Here is an 18,271-nt window from a genome sequence, read left to right as displayed (position 1 = left end):
AAGTTGTAATCTTTTTTTGTTAAAAATAATTAACAATAATAGGGAAATTCCCAGGGAATTTCCCCTCACGTAGACAGTAAATTTCATTGTAAAAAATGAACGTGCGGTGAGTTTCTTCAACGTCCGCGCTTGACCTGTTTAAAGCTTCGTAGAGAGCCAAATTTTTACAGGTAGGTAGAGGAAGGGTATATAGCCTCGATCACAGGGCCAAAACAGTTCATTTACAGTAGTATACAACGTTGTACACTATCAACTTTCTTTGTAAACTATGAAGGAAACTATTGTAGATGAACTAAAATTCAACAACATTGTAAACTATGATGTACACTCGCAAGTACAAACATAGTTTACAAGCTGTAAACTACCACTTCTGGCCCTGTGGATCCCAGGCCGATCCGTCTCTAATTGAACGCTAGGTCGCCTCCTAGCGTTCAATTAGAGACGGATCGGCCTGGGATCGAGGCTAGAGGAAGGGCTGAAGTTAGCACCTGTGAAAAAAAATTTTTGCCCATGTTTTTTATTTCTACTAAATTGACCTATAGCCTAATATTTAATTAGTGCCGCGTTAAGGGGGGTTTTCCTAGGCCCTGTCACATTTGCTCTTATATAACCACCACCTTTCGTTTCCGTGGAAACAATTTTGGGTATAGTATTCTTTTATATATCTTTACAATTGTATCAGCAAGACGTCATCAGAAGATATTCGCATTAAATTTTTATATGTACCAATACCAGCAAATTTGCGTTTTTTAGGCTGCAAGCACTGTATAGCTATAGTGTCTTCTCTAGTGGGAGGTTCTACTGCATGTATACTTTAGATCATGCATGTTTGCCATTAATACTGCATGCAATCTGATTGGCTAAAGGAAGTGTTCTATCCAACTTAGAAAATCATGTATATACTTCACTTAGAAAATCATGTACAGTAACTATATGTAATTATAGCAGAGATTAGATAAGAAAGTTCAAATCTGATTGGCTATAGATACTCATGGTTGCTATGATCTAAAATGCTTAGACACTGTTTAGGAAGTTTCCACATGATTTAGAAGTCCTCTGGGCTACAGTGGTTTTCCTTACCTTTGCAGGCTATACTGCAAGAGCACTGCAACCACAATGTAGTAAATATAGTATTTTGGTTGGCTTCTGTTATGATTGTTAGTAACAAGCCAACAAAATTACTTGCTATGGCCTGCAAAATGCAAACTGTACTGGAGTTTGCAGAATCTTTGCAACACATGAATAAAAGTATTGAGCACTGTGGTTCCTTATATGGGAAATGCTGTAAAACAGACCACAGTGTGTACACAAAATCCATATAAGGAACGCGTACCGCTCTACGCTTTTACTGGTGTGTTGCAAAGATTCTGCAAACTCCAGTAACTGGTTTTAATTTGGCAATTTCAAAACTGCCAAATTAGTGGACCTAATTGCTGTAGTAGTCTAAGACGTCAAATTAAAAATCACCAAATTCTAATAGCTCACTCGCCAAATAATTATAATAGCCGCTAATGTTCCAGTTGTCTCATATTTTGTCTGACTGAAGTGATGGTAGCTCTGATGGTAGCTCAGCTAACTTGTTGCTTGGTTCATTGTGGCTAAATGATACGAGCTAAAACTTGTATGCATAGCTATAGGGAGCGGAGGGCCTATATTTACTAGGCTCAAAATTGGATATTTCCGAAAGCAGCTTGTTGACCTCAAGCATTATAATTATAGAAGGAGTGCTGTGAAAGTAGAGTAGTAACCCCTTGAGTTGTGTGAAAAGTCTGCAATAGCCAGTATTTTACCCATCATTGATTTTTGTGATGTGTGGGTGGACTAAAATAACAGACAGGTAATCAGTACATTGTGGTTGCAGTGCTCTTGGAGTATAGCCTGCAAAGGTATGGAAAACCACTGTAGTAGAACCCTCACTACGTTCGGGATACTACAACCAGCCCTGTGGGCTTCTAATTCATGTAGCTAAACAGTGTCTAACTATTATTTAACAAACCCATAAACATATTAAATCTGTTAATATTTGCAGTCATGCATGTAGTCTAATAATTATTTCACTAATCCTTGCAAACTTCTTTCCAGGTTTTCTTTGCAATCTACAGTGAGAACAAAGATATTTATAATTATTCACATAAATATTTAACTAGAGCACTAAAGTGCAAACCCTCGGTTGGTGACGTGACATGATTATAAAGAACCAGAAGAGTTATATGCAGTGCATGTAGTGATGAATATCATGTATGACTTATTAAACTGTCTAGCACAGCAACTCAGGAGCTAAACCAGACTGGAGGCATGCTGAAACAAGGTTTTATATGCACTGTGGACTAGGATCACAGCAAAGAAGCCTGGAGTCTCATGCAGAGAAGTATGGCTCTTGCAGTAGGATCCCAGAGTCAGCTATTAAACTGAACCAGACACAATTCTAGCTTTCTATTGTATCGACCCTTTTCCACAAACGATCAGTAATTATTGGCTCATGTTTCGAATAATAGCCGCATCTATAGCTGGGCTGGTTTATGTTTTAAATAATAGCCGCGTTTAGTAGTACGCAAAGAGCAAAGTGTGTATCTATCCATAGCTAGCTCGCCTTTTCTGCGAAACAAAGACTTCTTTGCAAAATCTGCCAAATTTTAAGACTTAGTTTTAATGCTACAAGTTTCCGTACGTTGGCAGACTGTAGCACGTTCACTGAACCACGACATTTAATTGGAAATTGCATAATTATTTCTGTATTTACATACAGTGCATTAAATTGTTTGTTGTAATTATAATCTACTTTCTGAAAAGAGGAGTTCTTGAACTTCTATTAATACTCCGTCTGCATGATCCCATTAATATTAACTTTTGAAACACGAATGCATGGAAGCTAGCAGCCCAACTTGATCCTAGTAGCCTTCCTGCCTGTCTCATGCTCTTTCTGGCCTAGTCAGTATAGTAGCATTCCTTGTCTGGCTGTTAAAGATGTATTTACTAAAGTTATCATAGGACAAAGGTCAATTTCATGTGACGGAGGCAAAAAAGGAGGAAACATAACCATAACACGGATGGGCCATTCATTTACGTATTTAAGTATGCATTTCCAATCCCTCTCTTCAATAATCTAATGGCAGAGCTATAACTACTAAGCTATAAAGTGCTTGAATCTGAGTCTGAGGCTGACCCCTGCATGGAGTCTATATAGTAGAGTAGCAACACTCGGTGAACAAGTTTTGCTACGCACTCTTCTGAAAAGGCTGCAATGGCATTTCAAGTAAGCAAAACTAGGCATACCTCAAGAACGAAGCTTCTATTTTGCAAATCCACGAATTAAAATCCATGAAAACATGACTATAGAAGCCGCAGACATGTTTGCTACAAGATCATGTAGATAATTTTGTCTACTTTTGTATTTTTTTTATTTGTGCAGGCTGCCATATTAATCAATGTTTGGTTGCTTTACTGTACTGTATGCTACAGTGTAGCTAGATTACGAAGTAAAAGATAGTGAGGAGATAATAGTGAGGCACTTAATAAGAGATTCTCAAGCTAGAGAGCTAGTGCAGTCCAAGTGCTAGTGGGAGCCTTGGCACTGCGCACTGTCTGGCTCCAGCTCTGTGGGTATGGGTGGCTTTAGCAGTTTGTGAAGCTTTAGTCAAGGAGGAGTCAGGGCGGGGCTCAGAGTGTTCGCTAGATCAGCTTTGACAGCATGAACTCTGGTGTCGAACGGTAAGCAATAGCTAGCTAGCTATTGACAGAGCAAGCTTCTCTTCAATGCTTTCTTTTTGCTTTCTGATAGTTTGAGTTACCATGGTAGAGGAGTAAATGCGCAAAATTAACACTCATACTATGGTTGCTAGGGATTTATGGCAACGTAAACCACACCTCGCCCTCGTGCTTGGTGGGTTTACTGCCATAAATCCCTAGAACCATAGTATACCTATAACTTATACTGCCATTTACCTGCCTTCTATGTGATAATTAGTGGGTGTGGTTAATGCTGGTGTTCAAGTTGTGAAATTAATACGTTTGTCTGCACCTGTAACTTGAACTATTTTTCAACTCCCCCTTAAATGAAACCCTGCTAGTGACCCCCACCCCAGAATGATCAACATTTTCAAATCAGCTGACTACATTACCACCCTTTGTGTAATACCTTTTTATTGTGATGACTGTCGATGTGGTTCAAGAACTACGCCCTGGAGAGATCAAACATAATTATGATGATAAAACCCAGCACATTACTGTAGAGCGGGAAATTTTTGCGGGTGCCAATTTTTGCTATTTGGCTCCAGAGCCCACAGCATAGAAATGTTCGTGGGTTCTAATATTTGCGTTTTAATGCCAAGAAACCACACCCACTAATAGCTTTGCATGTGAAACACTGGTGCGTGGCCCGGTTTTAATTTTCGCGTTAATTGTCCTGCCCTCGAAAAAAGGAAAATTTTGCACCTCACGAAAATTTCCCGCTGTAATGTACCTGACTTGCCACTCAACCTGCTTACAAGGGTATAATATCAAGATCTACATGTGTAGGACCAAGAGTTAATTAGGAAGAGTACGCAACTCCAATAGACTCTACAGAAAAAGCATTCCTCCAGACCTACGTCACAGATACTAGCTGTTGAACCGCAACTAGCAGGAAAGGCAATGAATAAAATTAGTAACTATGTTATTCATTGCCTTTCCTACAGTGCAACAACCAAAGAGAGTAAAACTTTTGTTTTTTTACGTTTTTGTGTGTATCTTCTAAACTAAATGTGTTTGGATCAATTTGAGTGCAGGCTCAACTATTGGCGCTTCCAGTGGACCACCACCTGTTACATCATATGACATCATCATTCCAAAATAGCTGCTATAGAATATGTATACATTGGAAAATATGTTAGGCATGGAACTATCTTATATGTTTGAGTTAAGATCTGAAATTTGTTGTGCAAGTACTTCATTACCTTGTGCAACTTTTGAGCTCCAGCGGAAGTGCAGGCAGGTTCTGAGATACACAGCATTTTGTAAATTTTTAGTAGCAAATGTGTTAGGCATTGATTTTTGAGTTTATGCTAGTTAAGATCTGATTTCTTTTCATTTGTGCTAACTTACAGGAGCTAGACCAGTCTCTTCTTTGCTAGAGCGGCCCTTCTTGTCAAAAATGGTGATTTTAGTTGATATTTTTGGTTTCTGTTGCGTAGTAGTGTAAATTGCCACGCCCCTGTGACACATTATGACTGACAAACTGGGGGTAGTTGCCAGGTAGACATCACATGAGCTTGGATGTAGCAAATAAAGACAAGATGATTTGTGATGTCACAAATCAATGAATATCGTCAGCAAAAACGGGCAAAGAGCAGCCATTTTTGACAAGAAGGGCCGCTCTAGCAAAGAAGAGACTGGTCTAGCTCCTGTAAGTTAGTACAAATGAAAAGTATACTATTGTAGTACATGCTCCTCAAAAATCAGACCTTAACTTAAATGCCTAACACATTTGCTGCTAAAATTTACACAATTCTGTGTATCTCAGAACCTACTAACAGCCTGCACTTCCGCTGGAGCTCAAAAGTTGCACAAGGTAATGAAGTACTTGCACAACAAATTTCAGATCTTAACTCAAACATATAAGATAGTTTCATGCCTAACATATTTTCCAATGTACACATATTCTAGCAGCCATTTTGGAATGATGATGTCATATAATGTAACAGGTGGTGGTCCACTGGAAGCGCCAATAGTTGAACTTTCAGTACCTGCACTCAAATTGATCCAAACACATTTAGTTTAGAAGATAATATTATACACAAAAACGTAAAAAAACAAACGTCTACTCGCTTTGGTTGTTGCACTGTAAGTATAACATTCAGTCTGCCCTAAGACCCCTAACTTTTCAGTATTTGCAAGACAAGACATATACCACAAGTATTTTAATGGTATTCATAAGGATTACATCACAAAACATTGTTTTAATGAATTCATAATTATATAATGAGATTCATAATGATGACACCCTACAACTCTGCCAGATTGTGATTTTTCATAACACAGACCATTTACTGAACTAGAACTTGTTACTAGGAGACAAATTAGTTCAATATGGAATGTATTGACTCAGCAAGTTTGGACTGGATTGAGATAGTGTGAACAGCTTGCGCAAAAATTCAAAGATAGCTCATTCTGAATAGTCTCTGTGGTTGGTGGAACTCATGGCTGCATATCTCCAGATGTGAAAGGAACCAGTGACTGCCTAAAGTATCAACTAGTGCATCTGATGCATGTGCATGCTTAGCAGCAAGCTAGAAGGCTTGAAGTCATTCATGATGTGTTCTATGCTATTGCCAAGTTGTGTATTTATGTCAAAGTTTGTGTAACTGCTTTGCAAACACCATTCATTTGTATGGCATTTACCTTGTACGTTGTTATTCAGATCCTTCTTAATTATTTTTAGCTTGCTACGTCGATGGTAAACGGCTTGCTCAAAAATTCAAACTTTCCGCAATCATTTAACACAACTTTATGCTAGTTTGACTCAAATTCATAATTTTAAGTGTTTATCGTATGTTAAACTGTCTTCTAGATAGCTTTATTTTTATGAAAAACTGTTCTCATTAATATATTCATGAGGCAACTTGTAGCACTTCCTGTCTTACAACATTGGGGTCTTAGGGCAGACTGATTAGGATAATTGTCACAATCATCACTATGTTATTCATGGCAAATTTGATTTCACAACAGCATGCGGTTGCGACGGTACGACAGGGTCACATGATTAACCAAAAGGATTATGAATATCATTAACTTGTGCATGAATATCATTCAAGACTGTGTACTTTGATAGTGGATTTGGTTTGGCGTGTCAAGAAATACACTTGACGTTTCTAAGATCAGGATGGTTCAATGCTGGGCTTATACTGATGTGAAATAGCTTTTCAACCACCACTTAGATTTTGTTTTAGTGTAATTCTGTTTTAGAGTGTTTAATAAGTATTCTGTTCCTGCATTCAGGATAGGATTACTGCCAACATCTGAGCCTTGGTTGTTACAACAAATCTAATCTCTACTTGTAAAACTCTAGCTACTAGCCAGCAACGAGTTTTATGCTCTAAACTTGTCTCTTTATGGCGCTTACTTGCCACCAGTTGAATGTCGTCATTGGAATGCATTTTTAACGACTTCTTTGTCTTTCTTGCCTTCAATCAAGAAATAGCAGCCACGTGAGCTTAACCGCGTGTTGTACCTCCTCTGGGTTGCGACGTAGGTTGGAAGAAACGCCCACACGGTTTTAAGTGGAGTTGCGTACTCTTTCTAATGAACTCTTGGTAGGACTTTAATTATATTCATCATTACCAATGACACTATTTTGTATACATCGATACACACCTTTTCGTCATCTTGAACTTGTTGCAACTTTGATATCTGCAAGGGGAGTACAAAGCAAGACATTAATAATGCTTTACAATAAATAATACTACATTCTATCGAAACATAAATCTGCATGTCGGTATCTAATTAGTCTTGTCGCTACACTCATTTTCGCTTGCTTTGGTATCGACTACATAAACCTACGTTTTATGTTATGTGGCTTTGGTCATTAGCGCATGCACACACATTATAATCATGATGAACATTAATTTTGCTGCATGCATGAGAATTCAAAATCACAGGAAAACTCTAAAGAGTGGGTAATGATCGACCATGATTGTTGTTAAAAACGATTGATGCCAGTCTAAAATGAATGGCTACATCGGCAAGCTCTCTTCTCACTCTTGCAGCTATAGTGTTCTAGTGCAGAGCTAACTAATAAGTAGAGTAGCAACACTTGGTGAAAAAGTTTTGCTACGCATGCACTCTTCTGAAAAGGCTGCAATGACATTCCAAGAAGTAAACTAGGCATTATTTTGCGAATTAAACTCTTACTTGCACTTGAGCAGCTGTAGCAGTCTACACACACAGACACAAACACACTACCGTATACCTCGCTTGCGCATGCGCACCGAGGCATAATAACAGGTCAACGTAAATAGCCAGTAAAACAATTACAGACGGTAATCTAGTAGCAGAAACTGCATTCTACGTACATATACTCCAATATCTTTTTTTAACAAAAGACTAACATCTGCTATAAACCATGAAAGCACCGCGGGTGCTGATGCCTCGTGCCAAAGCTACATAACATAAAGATACTAATACCTAGTGTTCATAATTTATCATGAATATTGATGAACATTTTTGCAATAATTAATTTTGCTGCAGCTGCATGCAGGCAGATTCCAGAACTCAAAGAGTGGGTAATGATTGACCATGATTGTTGTTAAAAACGATCGATGCCAAAAGTTCAAGTCTAAAATTAATGCCTTGCAGCTCTCTTCTCACTGTTGCAGCCACCAATAGTGCAGAACTAACTACTAAGTAGAGTAGCACCACTCCATGGACAAGTTTTGCTACGCACTCTGAAAAGGCATTCCTATAGTAAGCAAAACTAGGCATACTCGAGAACGAAGCATTATTTTGCAAATCCATGAATTAAAATCCAAGTAAACATGACTAGAAGCCTATAGACTTGCACTTTATTGATCCTTGAGCAGCTTAGCTGTAGCAGTCTACACAGACACATGCACAAACACACTACCGTATACCTCGCTTGTGCATGCGCACCGAGGCGTAACAATTAACAGTGACCCATGCACTATCTGAACAGGGTGGAAAGTTTCAGAAAGAAAAAGAGCCAACTTTAATTTGACTAATTCCTCTGTCTCTAGCTCTGTGTGCATGCACACAAAATTTGTATTCTATGATGAAAGATTTCAGTTTTAAGCTCAGCCCTTTTTGAATGCAGGGCTGAGCAGGTACGGAAAATAAGCACATGCGTGAACAGTCAGTAGGAGGCCTATGTAGGAGGCCATCTACATGTATGATTGTTATTTGCAGAACACAGCCATGCTCACCGTCTTATTTGCTCTCACAAGGAAGATAGCCAGTACAACAACAGCGGTAATGAGGAGAAAACCGATGAATGTGGGGAACAAAAAGCCAACATAAAAGGCTACAGAGAGAGAAGAGTTATATACATACATCATTTGGTGCTTCAACTAAAAAAACCACCGTTTCATTTATAGTTATCTGTGAGGTGAACGTACACAACAAACAAACCTGAATACTGCCCAAACACTGATCCATTTGACCGCTCTGCAATATTGCTCATTGTGCCACAAGTGCTAACAGTACGAACATCCGCAGTTATTTCCCCGGATGGCACATCAGCATCCAGGCTATTGTCACTAGATCTCCTAGTGGTGTACAATACTCCATTCATGTAAATATTCACAAGATAATATTCAATGTCAAACTGGGGATTCACAGGTGGGATCCATGCCACTCGAACTGATCGTCTTGTTGTATCTCCGGTAAGTCCAACCATCGTCACAGTGGAAGGTGACATAATTTGTGCTATATTTATGAAAGATCATTATGATTATTGTCAAACATAACAACTTACATTCACGGATCAGTGGTATTACAAAGTTGTCCAGAGGGCCAGGATTGTTTGTAGAACATGAAACGTTAATTCTCAACTGTGCATCACTCAGCATTGTAATTTGCAAGTTGGCAGAATAATTACTTGATTTTCGGGTTAAAAGGGTGAGAACAACATTCGGAGCAGAAAGAAATAACTGAGTACCAGGAACAGTGTCAATTCCGCCAAATGCATGTTGATTGAATAGTGGTGGCGCGTTTACAGAAAGTGTGCTTCCTTGCCCACTGCAAGTATATGTGACAACTTCTCCAATACAGGAAAAGTTGCGACCGACTGCGTCTAACTCTGAAGTAATGTCTATCACTTGACCTAAACGGAATAAACATTAACTTGAAATGGGTACAGTCTTAATGTGCTTACAACTTTCATACTGTAATCTTTAAAGTAAGCTCTCATTGTACTTACCAAAAACTGGTGCTGCAATTGCGATAAAAAAAAATGACACCACCTAAACAAAAATAATGCATTATTTCGAAGTACATAGTACATAATTATAAATTATAATAATTATAGAACATTATAGGTCCGGGTACAAAAAATAAACAGTTGCATTTTTACAACTGCTAAGAGATTGGCAGGGGAAACACCAAAAAGAAAAGCGAGAGCAGAAAAAGCCCTACGGCAATCCTGTAATGTGGCGTGACGAACTTGTTTTACTTACCCCCATGGTAAGGTGATGTTCCCTACCAAGAGTAGATAAGAGTAAGAGTGTTGAACTGCTAGTAACAGCATTTGCCTGCTCCTGCGTCATCACGTCAACACTTGAGAGTAATCAGTACTAATTTGTTATGTTAGCAACACTTCCCAGAAACCGCACATGCTGCAATTGCGCAGTTCAGTGCTACAAACCACAGACCACAGTTTACTTAACAGCACTCAAATAGTGGCGACAGTGACGACATATGTTAAGGCAAATGCGGTTCCACGATTACTACAGCAGTTTAACACTCTTACCAGTGGCGGATCCAGGGGGAGATCCCAGGGTGCCACGGATCCCCCTTTCAGTCTAGCTATTGTGGCTTTTACTACAACTACCAGCTAAGTATTTGTAATTTGATTCAATGATTGTACCTGTTGTTTTGATGCATCAACTGCCAAAGGAGTGTTCAGGTTATATATAGCCTAGGCTAGCTAGTTGACAGTTCGTGGCAACTAGCTAGCTAGCTAGCTAGCTCTACACAAGTCTATTATGGGACTTCCCATGGCTGAGTATGGGATTTTCCCTAGTCATGTTACAGGAGTGGGTGTAACCCCCCAAAAATTGCGCGCTCGTAGTTTGGAACCTCCCTTTCATTTTTCCTAGATCCGCCACTGCTTACTCTGTCTACTCTTGTCCCTACATATACAGTACATGCACATTTTGCATCCACGCATACAAAGTTCCCTATTAATATCCACTAGAAGCATGCAGAGCATGTTTGGGGCGAGTGTGCACAAAATGTGTATCTGCATGCATGGGTTATCTATACTAGCCATTATAGCAAAAGAACTGGGTGCACAGCCTAACAGGAAGATGAATCGAAGGTTACCACAACAACTCCTTTTGGACTCAAGTACAAGAAAGCGTTTGACTTTTTAGTGTGTATAATATAATTACACACATGAATGTGGCCCACGCAGTTGCATGTCTGCTTTAATGGTGATAGCTCCAGCCCAGGAACATCAGCATGCATGCAGGATGATACATGTATAGATTTCAGCTCATCTAACAAGCATCCAATGATAAAAACGAAACGTATCTATGAGTGAAAGTTTATCATGTTATCAATAATAATTATGGCCTAACATTAATTTTACACAGCATGGGGAAAGATGTGTCCGTAAAAACTAAAAGAAGGAGAAGGTTACTGGAGGAATGAGCACAACACTGTTTCTTGCTGGACTCCGGTTACAAAGCTTAAAACAAGTATTACCATGTACTATGAATAAAAGCTGCTCTGACCTGTTAATATTGTAAAGGTGCCTGTGTGACTTCAGATACCTCCATCTGAACTGCTCTGACCTGCCATAGTGTCTGGTCTCTGTGTTGTCCTGTTGAGCTAGCAGGTTTATTATCACAAGACACACTAGACAAGACTGAAGTGACCTATCCTTGGTGGCTGCTGTTACCTCCTGCAGGCGTGCCCAGAATGTCCTCATCTGAGCTGCTCTGACCTGCTGTAGGCATGCTTGTGGCCTCAAGAGTCTCTGTAGCTAGCTAGCTCTTGTTTCACATAAACGTTGGTAAAGGGTCACGATTACAAAAAACAAATATCGTGCCGGTCCATGACAGACGGACAAACACAAAATCTCAACGTTCATCACTACGACGGGACTCGCTTCGCTTGCCCCAATTATAAAATCTGTAGAACCCACTCATGATGGTGGTCCAATAGTTCCGCGTCAGTTTATGCAGCACTGACAGTATATGCCTTGCTCTGAAATATAATTTTAAGAATTTCAAGGCAGGGCTAGAAACAAAAAATCCAAGTACAGTAGACTCTCGCTATTCCGGCTCTCTGAAGTGCGGCCAACTCGATATACCGGCCATTTGGTTTGGCACGGATTGCTAGCTAGATGTTTACTGCACAAAACTCACCCTGAAGTACAGTCGGCCACTCGCTATTTCGTATACTGACCCGTATATAGGTGTTCAACGTAATTTTGCACGTTTATTACGGCCGGATATGACGTTTTGGGTGTGGTTTGGCAGATAAAATTGGAGTACACTAAATAGAGAGCAGAATGACTTGAGACAGAACCACAAAATTAGTCATTAGATTCGAGGTATGGTCGGTTTTTAGCCGCGGCTATTTTCAGCCACAGACGAGAACTGGTGTTTTCAACGTGGGGCCACACCGAACACCTGTAGAACAAGCTGCACTCTTCCAAGGGTGGCCGGATTAACGAGACTACTGTACACCATATACTCATCGCTGTACAGTAGATTCTCGTTAATCCGGCCACAGTGCAGTTTGGCGAGACGGTCGCATTTTATAAATAGCTGCGGCAAAAAACGGCGCTACCATGAATCTAATGGCTAAGTTTGTAGTTCTGTCTCGAGGATAATGAATCGTGTATATGCCAACCCACAGCCGTAATAAACGTAATTAAAAAACCTAGTTTGGGGCAGCCATGCATTGGCCAGTATATGGAATAGTGAGTTCAGGGTGACTTTGTGCAGTAAACATATAGCTAGCAATCAGTGCCAAACCAATTAATGGCCGGTATATCGAGGTGGCCGTACTTCAGAGAGCCGGAATAACGAGAGTCTACTGTACTGGGAACGTACCGCTCTCTCCTATGAGGGGTGAATAGTACCAAAATGTGGCTGCATGATCTGTATAGGTGACGGCGGTGTTTAGTTGGTGACGGCAGCTTAGCCACAAATACGTTATTTTCGAGGCACTGAATTTTCAAGGTTTTCGATGATTGACCTCATATACTCCCCCCCCCCCCTTGCACGATTTTTTTATTTTTTGTGTTTTCCCGGCCAATCCTAGCAATTTGTTCATATAACATTGCATGCAAATGTAAATACAAATGTAAATACTTATGAGGTGCCAAATGAGTCAAAATGAATTTTGCCTAGGTCTCCACACAAACTTCCTCCTACATGCTATATATAGGAGGAACTCTTATATACTATATAGGAGATCCTATATAATTATAGTATAATTATAGGAGACCCTATAGGACTTCCTATATAGCATATATAGGAAGTCCTACAATTATACTATAGTTATAGGATCTCCTATAATTATATACTATAATAGGAACTCTTATATACTATAATTATAGGAACTCGTATATACCGGCTATATATATAGGACCTCCTATATATACTAGTCTATCTATATCGGACCTCCTATATACTATATAGGAACTCCTAGATACTATATCTATATAGGACCTCCTATATACTTAATTTATAGGACCTCCTCAGGGTGTCATACAGGATTTCGAAGTAGAGGGGGAAATGAGAAAAATAACCAGAAAATGTTGCTAAAAAAAGGTCAACTGTTATTTCAATACCCAGCTATGGACACTCATAATTGAAAGGGGGGGATATCCCCCCTTTCCCCCCCCCCTGTATGACACCCTGCGAGTCCTATATACTACATTATGTATAATTATGAGAACTCCTATATATATATATATATATATATATATATAATTATATAGAAACTGAACCCACTAGCATATACCTCGCGTGCGCATGACCTCAGCCCCCTCAGCCCTCCCATAATGGTGTGTGACAACTATAGTATAAGTATGCTAGGCAAGCACTTAGTCACTTCCATAAAAGGAGGTGCGATTTCACCGGCAATGACGAAACGTGATCCCTGAGTATATATGTTGAAGTTAGCTGCTCCTTCTCTTATTTATGGGCTCCTGATACTATATAGGAACTCTTTATTGTCCACTACATCAGAATTTATGGCAGTAAACCGCCAAAGATGGTTTACGTTTGCCATAAATTTGAATGTAGTGGACAATAAGTGTATACCCACTTGAATGAAAAGTACTTGCTACCAGCTAACAGTCTCAAAAACTATTGAAAACGAACAAAAAGCTTGTGCGTATAGCTTGTAAGCTTCTTAGCTCTACGCACTAACTTGTCAATGTCCAAGCAGTGAGCCCCACCCTTCCTGGTGTTTAGTGAGCCCCACACAAGTGTCTAGCTTCTTTTTGGCTGTGTAGATCTAGTATAAAATCAGTGCGGCCTCGAAGTTTATGAGGAATGCGGGAGTTTATGGTAGTTAAACCCCACCCAGTTGCTACGATACAGACCCCAAGTGAGGAATATTATAGTATAATAATATAGGATCTCCTATAATTATAGTATCCTACCGTAATACCTCGATTTATAGTGACACTTTTTAATAATTACGAAGCTAGAGATCGCTTCTTTTGAAGGTTGAAAAATTATATTGAAGTCGCATATTTAGAGGGTCGCATCTAATTGGAGGTAGAGTCTACTTGCCTCGATTTCAGGCTGCTTAAAAACACTGATTTCCAGTGGGCTATAATCGAGGCTAGGGAGTGGCTACATTTACCCATACATAGAGGAAAGAGGGATTGGCGACCTCAAATAACCATCCGTGTTGCCCCGGCTTTACTCGAGGCTGCTTACTTCAACATGGGAAGAAAATCCAGGCTGGGATTGGCCGGGGAACAGTTGAGGAGACAAATGATTGTCTTACTGTCAGTATAACAATCCTGCTGCTGAACTTAGACTTCATTTCCATGCTTGAGGCTATAGGTGACTCAGCTATATTATAGGTGCTATTGGTACATAGCCATCAAAAAACGGTGAAAAGAGGTGAAAAAAGTACTATGTACGCTAGCTCTTTCTCAACAATCTAGAAAAAATGTTGGGAATTTCCACATATTAAATACCCATCATCAAGGGGCATGGAAATCAAGTTTTGGGGGGTCTTAGAAAGCTCTGTGTAAGGCCTCAAACATAAAAAAGTGTTTCGCGGCGTTACGGCGGGGGAGAACACGCATTGTTTCAGGATTAAGCCACACCCCCTGCACAAAAGTCTACGTTTTAACTTCGGTTGCCAATCCCTCTCTTCTTTATCTATGATTTACCTCTATTTAGAACGTGACATTAAAAAATAATTGTCAACGCAGCTGTCGCTACTTTTAGAGGTCAGAAAATTGCTGAAGCTCCTGGGTGTCGCATATTTGGAGGGTCGCCTTAAATCGAGGTCTTACGGTAGTATATAAGATTCCTATATAGTTCCTAATAAAGCATATAGGAGGTCCTAGCAACGTTTGTGTGGAGACCTAGGCAAAATTCATTTTGACTCATTTGGCACTTCATAAATACTAGTTTAATTTGTACAACATTAATAATTTAATGACCTGGAAATCAATATCAACATAAAAATTGTACAGGCCATGCACGTACACTTATTCAACTTACTTTCGCCATCTTTGCCTTGAAAGTTGCTAGCTAGCTAGTCTAGTCAGGCTGCACTGGGCATGAAAAACAGAATTATACCGATAACGGATGCGACGCAGATGAATTGAGGCGTGACGTTCATGCATTCAATGACAAAACATCTCTGGCTATGTAGCCTCGATTCCAGGCCGCTCTCAATTGAGTGAGAGGGGCTGGGATCGAGGCTACTATCTATGGGGGGGTCTAGCCTAGTCTCATGCATCAGCCGCCCTGGCCCCGTCTGAGCACTTCAGTCTGGCCAGGTCGGAATTCTAGCAAATAAAATTTGACCCCCCTGAAAAATAACGTTTTAAACTGATAGTCATGCCTAGGAATAAATGACCTCCCCGGTCACTGACTCCTAGTTACGAATGACTCCGGGTCCCCCCTGGAAAAAATGACTCGAGGTCGAGGGCTACTAAGTAAGTACTTACATCCTCAAATGACTGCATAGCTGTTCCTTAACTATCGTTACTTCACTTAGTCAAACACTCTGTTAACATTTTCACATCCACTGTAAAGCATTATAACAACATCTATCAGAAAAATAAAAACAATACAGTGCAAATAATTATTACAGTGCATGAAAAACAAAAACAGCAGTGGAAGATAACGAAAGCCTAAAAATTCTACACTGAACTAGCTATAGCTATTCTCCAAGTGGAGATACGTATAATGATACCATGAGTTGCACGTATCACACTGTATCATTTCATCATAGGAGTCAGGATGGAGACAAGGGCAGTAAAATCACAATGCTGGAAATCATTCTAGTCTCTTGCTGGCTATTCAGTTCTTTTGACTTCAAAAATCTTCTTCAGTTTCTCAGTTTCTCATTTTCGTAACAACGTACAAGGTATAGTGCCTCATTTTGGGATGATGTGGTCCAAATAATTGTCTCTGCAATTCGTGGTATGCAGCGGCAATAGCAAATAAACTACACTTGTTGCTGCCACTGTTCTGCTGCTGAATAAAGGCCACAGACAGTAACCCATTGTGTACTTGTACATTTGAGCGATTTGCAGCTCAGCACTTGGCTCCAGTCCTTTCCCATATTAACCTTGCAACCTTACTCTTCATTCACATGCATATAGGTCTACATTTAGGTCTACATTCGATTTCCAGCTGTCACTTGTTGTCTACTACTACCTTGCTACTAACCTTGCTCTTTAATAAAGAGCAAGGTTAGTGTAGCAAGGTAGTAGTAACAATTTAGAATGAAGAGCCATCCTGGCTTTTCATTCTAAATTGTTACAGGTTGTAAGATGGAAACAGGTCACATTAGCGGGAACAAACAAGCACGCGCATATGGAGAGTCATTCACTCCTGGGGGACCCCACACCTTACAATGTAGGCAGGAATGACCGGGGGTCACTCCCACCGGGCAGGGATACAACCCTGCACCGGGGGGTCATTCATTCCTCTGACACCGGTACATATCAGATATGTATATACCATATTCACCCGAATTACCGGGACACTCTATTCTAAGGGACACTTCGGACTTTCACTCTATAATTAAGGAACAACAGGAAATGTAAATATTTTTAGACGTCCCGATCTAATTAGAACGAAAAAGAGCATGTTAGCTCGATAGAGACTTAAAACTCTTAAAAAATCTCTGGATTCTACTCTCTGGCACTGTAATATGTCACTGACGGTTGAAGACACCACTTTGTAGACATGGAACCCGCGTACACAGCTTCTAAACTGCACGAAAGACATTTTAGCTGCAGAGCTAGCCTCGGCCTGGAATCGAGGCCGTGTACATACCTTAAATAGGGAAATATTCGTTCTAATTACTACGAGACACCCTAATACAGGGACACTTAATTCGACTTTAACGTAATTTTTCTTGCTCTATTCCAAGGGACACTGCAAGCCGTCATTATTTGTTTGTGTCCCGGTAATTCGGGTGAATACGGTATGCAAGGCAACCGGTCCGGTACTGAAGATTATCACGAGTCCGTGCCAGTAACTGCACGAGTGCCTGCAAGGCACGAGTGACAGTTACTAGGCACGGACGAGTGATAATCATCAGTATCCATGGGATAATGCTTGGCAACCAAAATGCATGTTGAATCTGCGCATGCGCAACATGCGGTTGCTTTATCAACCAGAAGAATGCGTAGCAACAAAATTGAGTTCTCCCAGGTAAGACGAGTTTAAGAGAAAGAAAACAGCTAGAAAGACAAACAAATAAGACTCTAGAACACCAAGAGAGCTTGCAGAAGGCTACTTAAAGATTTTGTAGAGAACAGACAAGAAAAAAGACAAGAAAAACGTTGACAACCAGCAACCCGTTTTGAAAATGGATAGTTCTGAAGGATAAACAGCATGTGCTTGCTTTCTATCATGCTCCAGTATATCAGAAGAGGAAACATGCACCGCTATAACTGAAGAAAAGTGTGACAACCGTTTTTGAAGCCAAAACGACTTTATACAAGCCTGAACAGGCTTATATGGTGGTGCAGTACACTTCTACATGTGCAATACTCCGCTCAAAGCGCCCACTCCCAACACTGATGCCTGTTTGATGCATTAAATATGAACACTGACAACCTCCTGACCCTCAGCTTCACTGCAAAAAGAGCACAGAAGTGATACAGAGCATCAGAAAACAAGAAAAGAGACTGATATAAACATTGCAATGCATGATTATAAGTGTGTAAACTATGTTTTTCTTGTTCTCTCACTGCTGAAAACGAAATAAGAATCACTTCCTAGTGTGCAATAACAAGTGCAATAATACTTCGGGGTGTTTCCATATCTGCACAGTCGGTGATGAGTCGCTTCCTGTGCAATTTGAATGTAAAACGCTGATGTCAGCACTT

General features: G+C 40.0%; 1 protein-coding gene and 1 long non-coding RNA gene across 2 annotated transcripts; one reads left to right on the top strand and one right to left on the bottom strand.

The window, feature by feature from the left end:
* Nucleotides 1-1,966: 1,966 nt before the first annotated feature.
* On the bottom strand, nucleotides 1,967-15,536 carry LOC135347763 (uncharacterized). Its single transcript, XM_064545800.1, has 8 exons — nucleotides 15,420-15,536; nucleotides 9,908-9,950; nucleotides 9,464-9,811; nucleotides 9,118-9,414; nucleotides 8,913-9,010; nucleotides 7,348-7,383; nucleotides 4,136-4,178; nucleotides 1,967-2,096 (listed from the first exon to the last, which is right to left on the bottom strand). Exons 1-7 carry the CDS (start codon nucleotides 15,426-15,428, stop codon nucleotides 4,140-4,142), a joined length of 870 nt encoding a protein of 289 aa, XP_064401870.1. The 5' UTR covers nucleotides 15,429-15,536; the 3' UTR covers nucleotides 1,967-2,096; nucleotides 4,136-4,139.
* LOC135347768 (uncharacterized) lies at nucleotides 5,298-6,601 on the top strand. Its single transcript, XR_010398543.1, has 2 exons — nucleotides 5,298-5,380; nucleotides 5,498-6,601. It is a non-coding gene; the product is annotated as an uncharacterized LOC135347768 (long non-coding RNA).
* Nucleotides 15,537-18,271: the final 2,735 nt, after the last annotated feature.

The sequence above is a fragment of the Halichondria panicea genome, chromosome 1, assembly GCF_963675165.1.
Source record: "Halichondria panicea chromosome 1, odHalPani1.1, whole genome shotgun sequence".
In the NCBI taxonomy this organism is placed as follows: Eukaryota; Metazoa; Porifera; class Demospongiae; order Suberitida; family Halichondriidae; genus Halichondria; species Halichondria panicea.
Note: the sequence above shows the minus strand (reverse complement) of the source record. Positions and strands in the feature narration are given on the sequence as shown.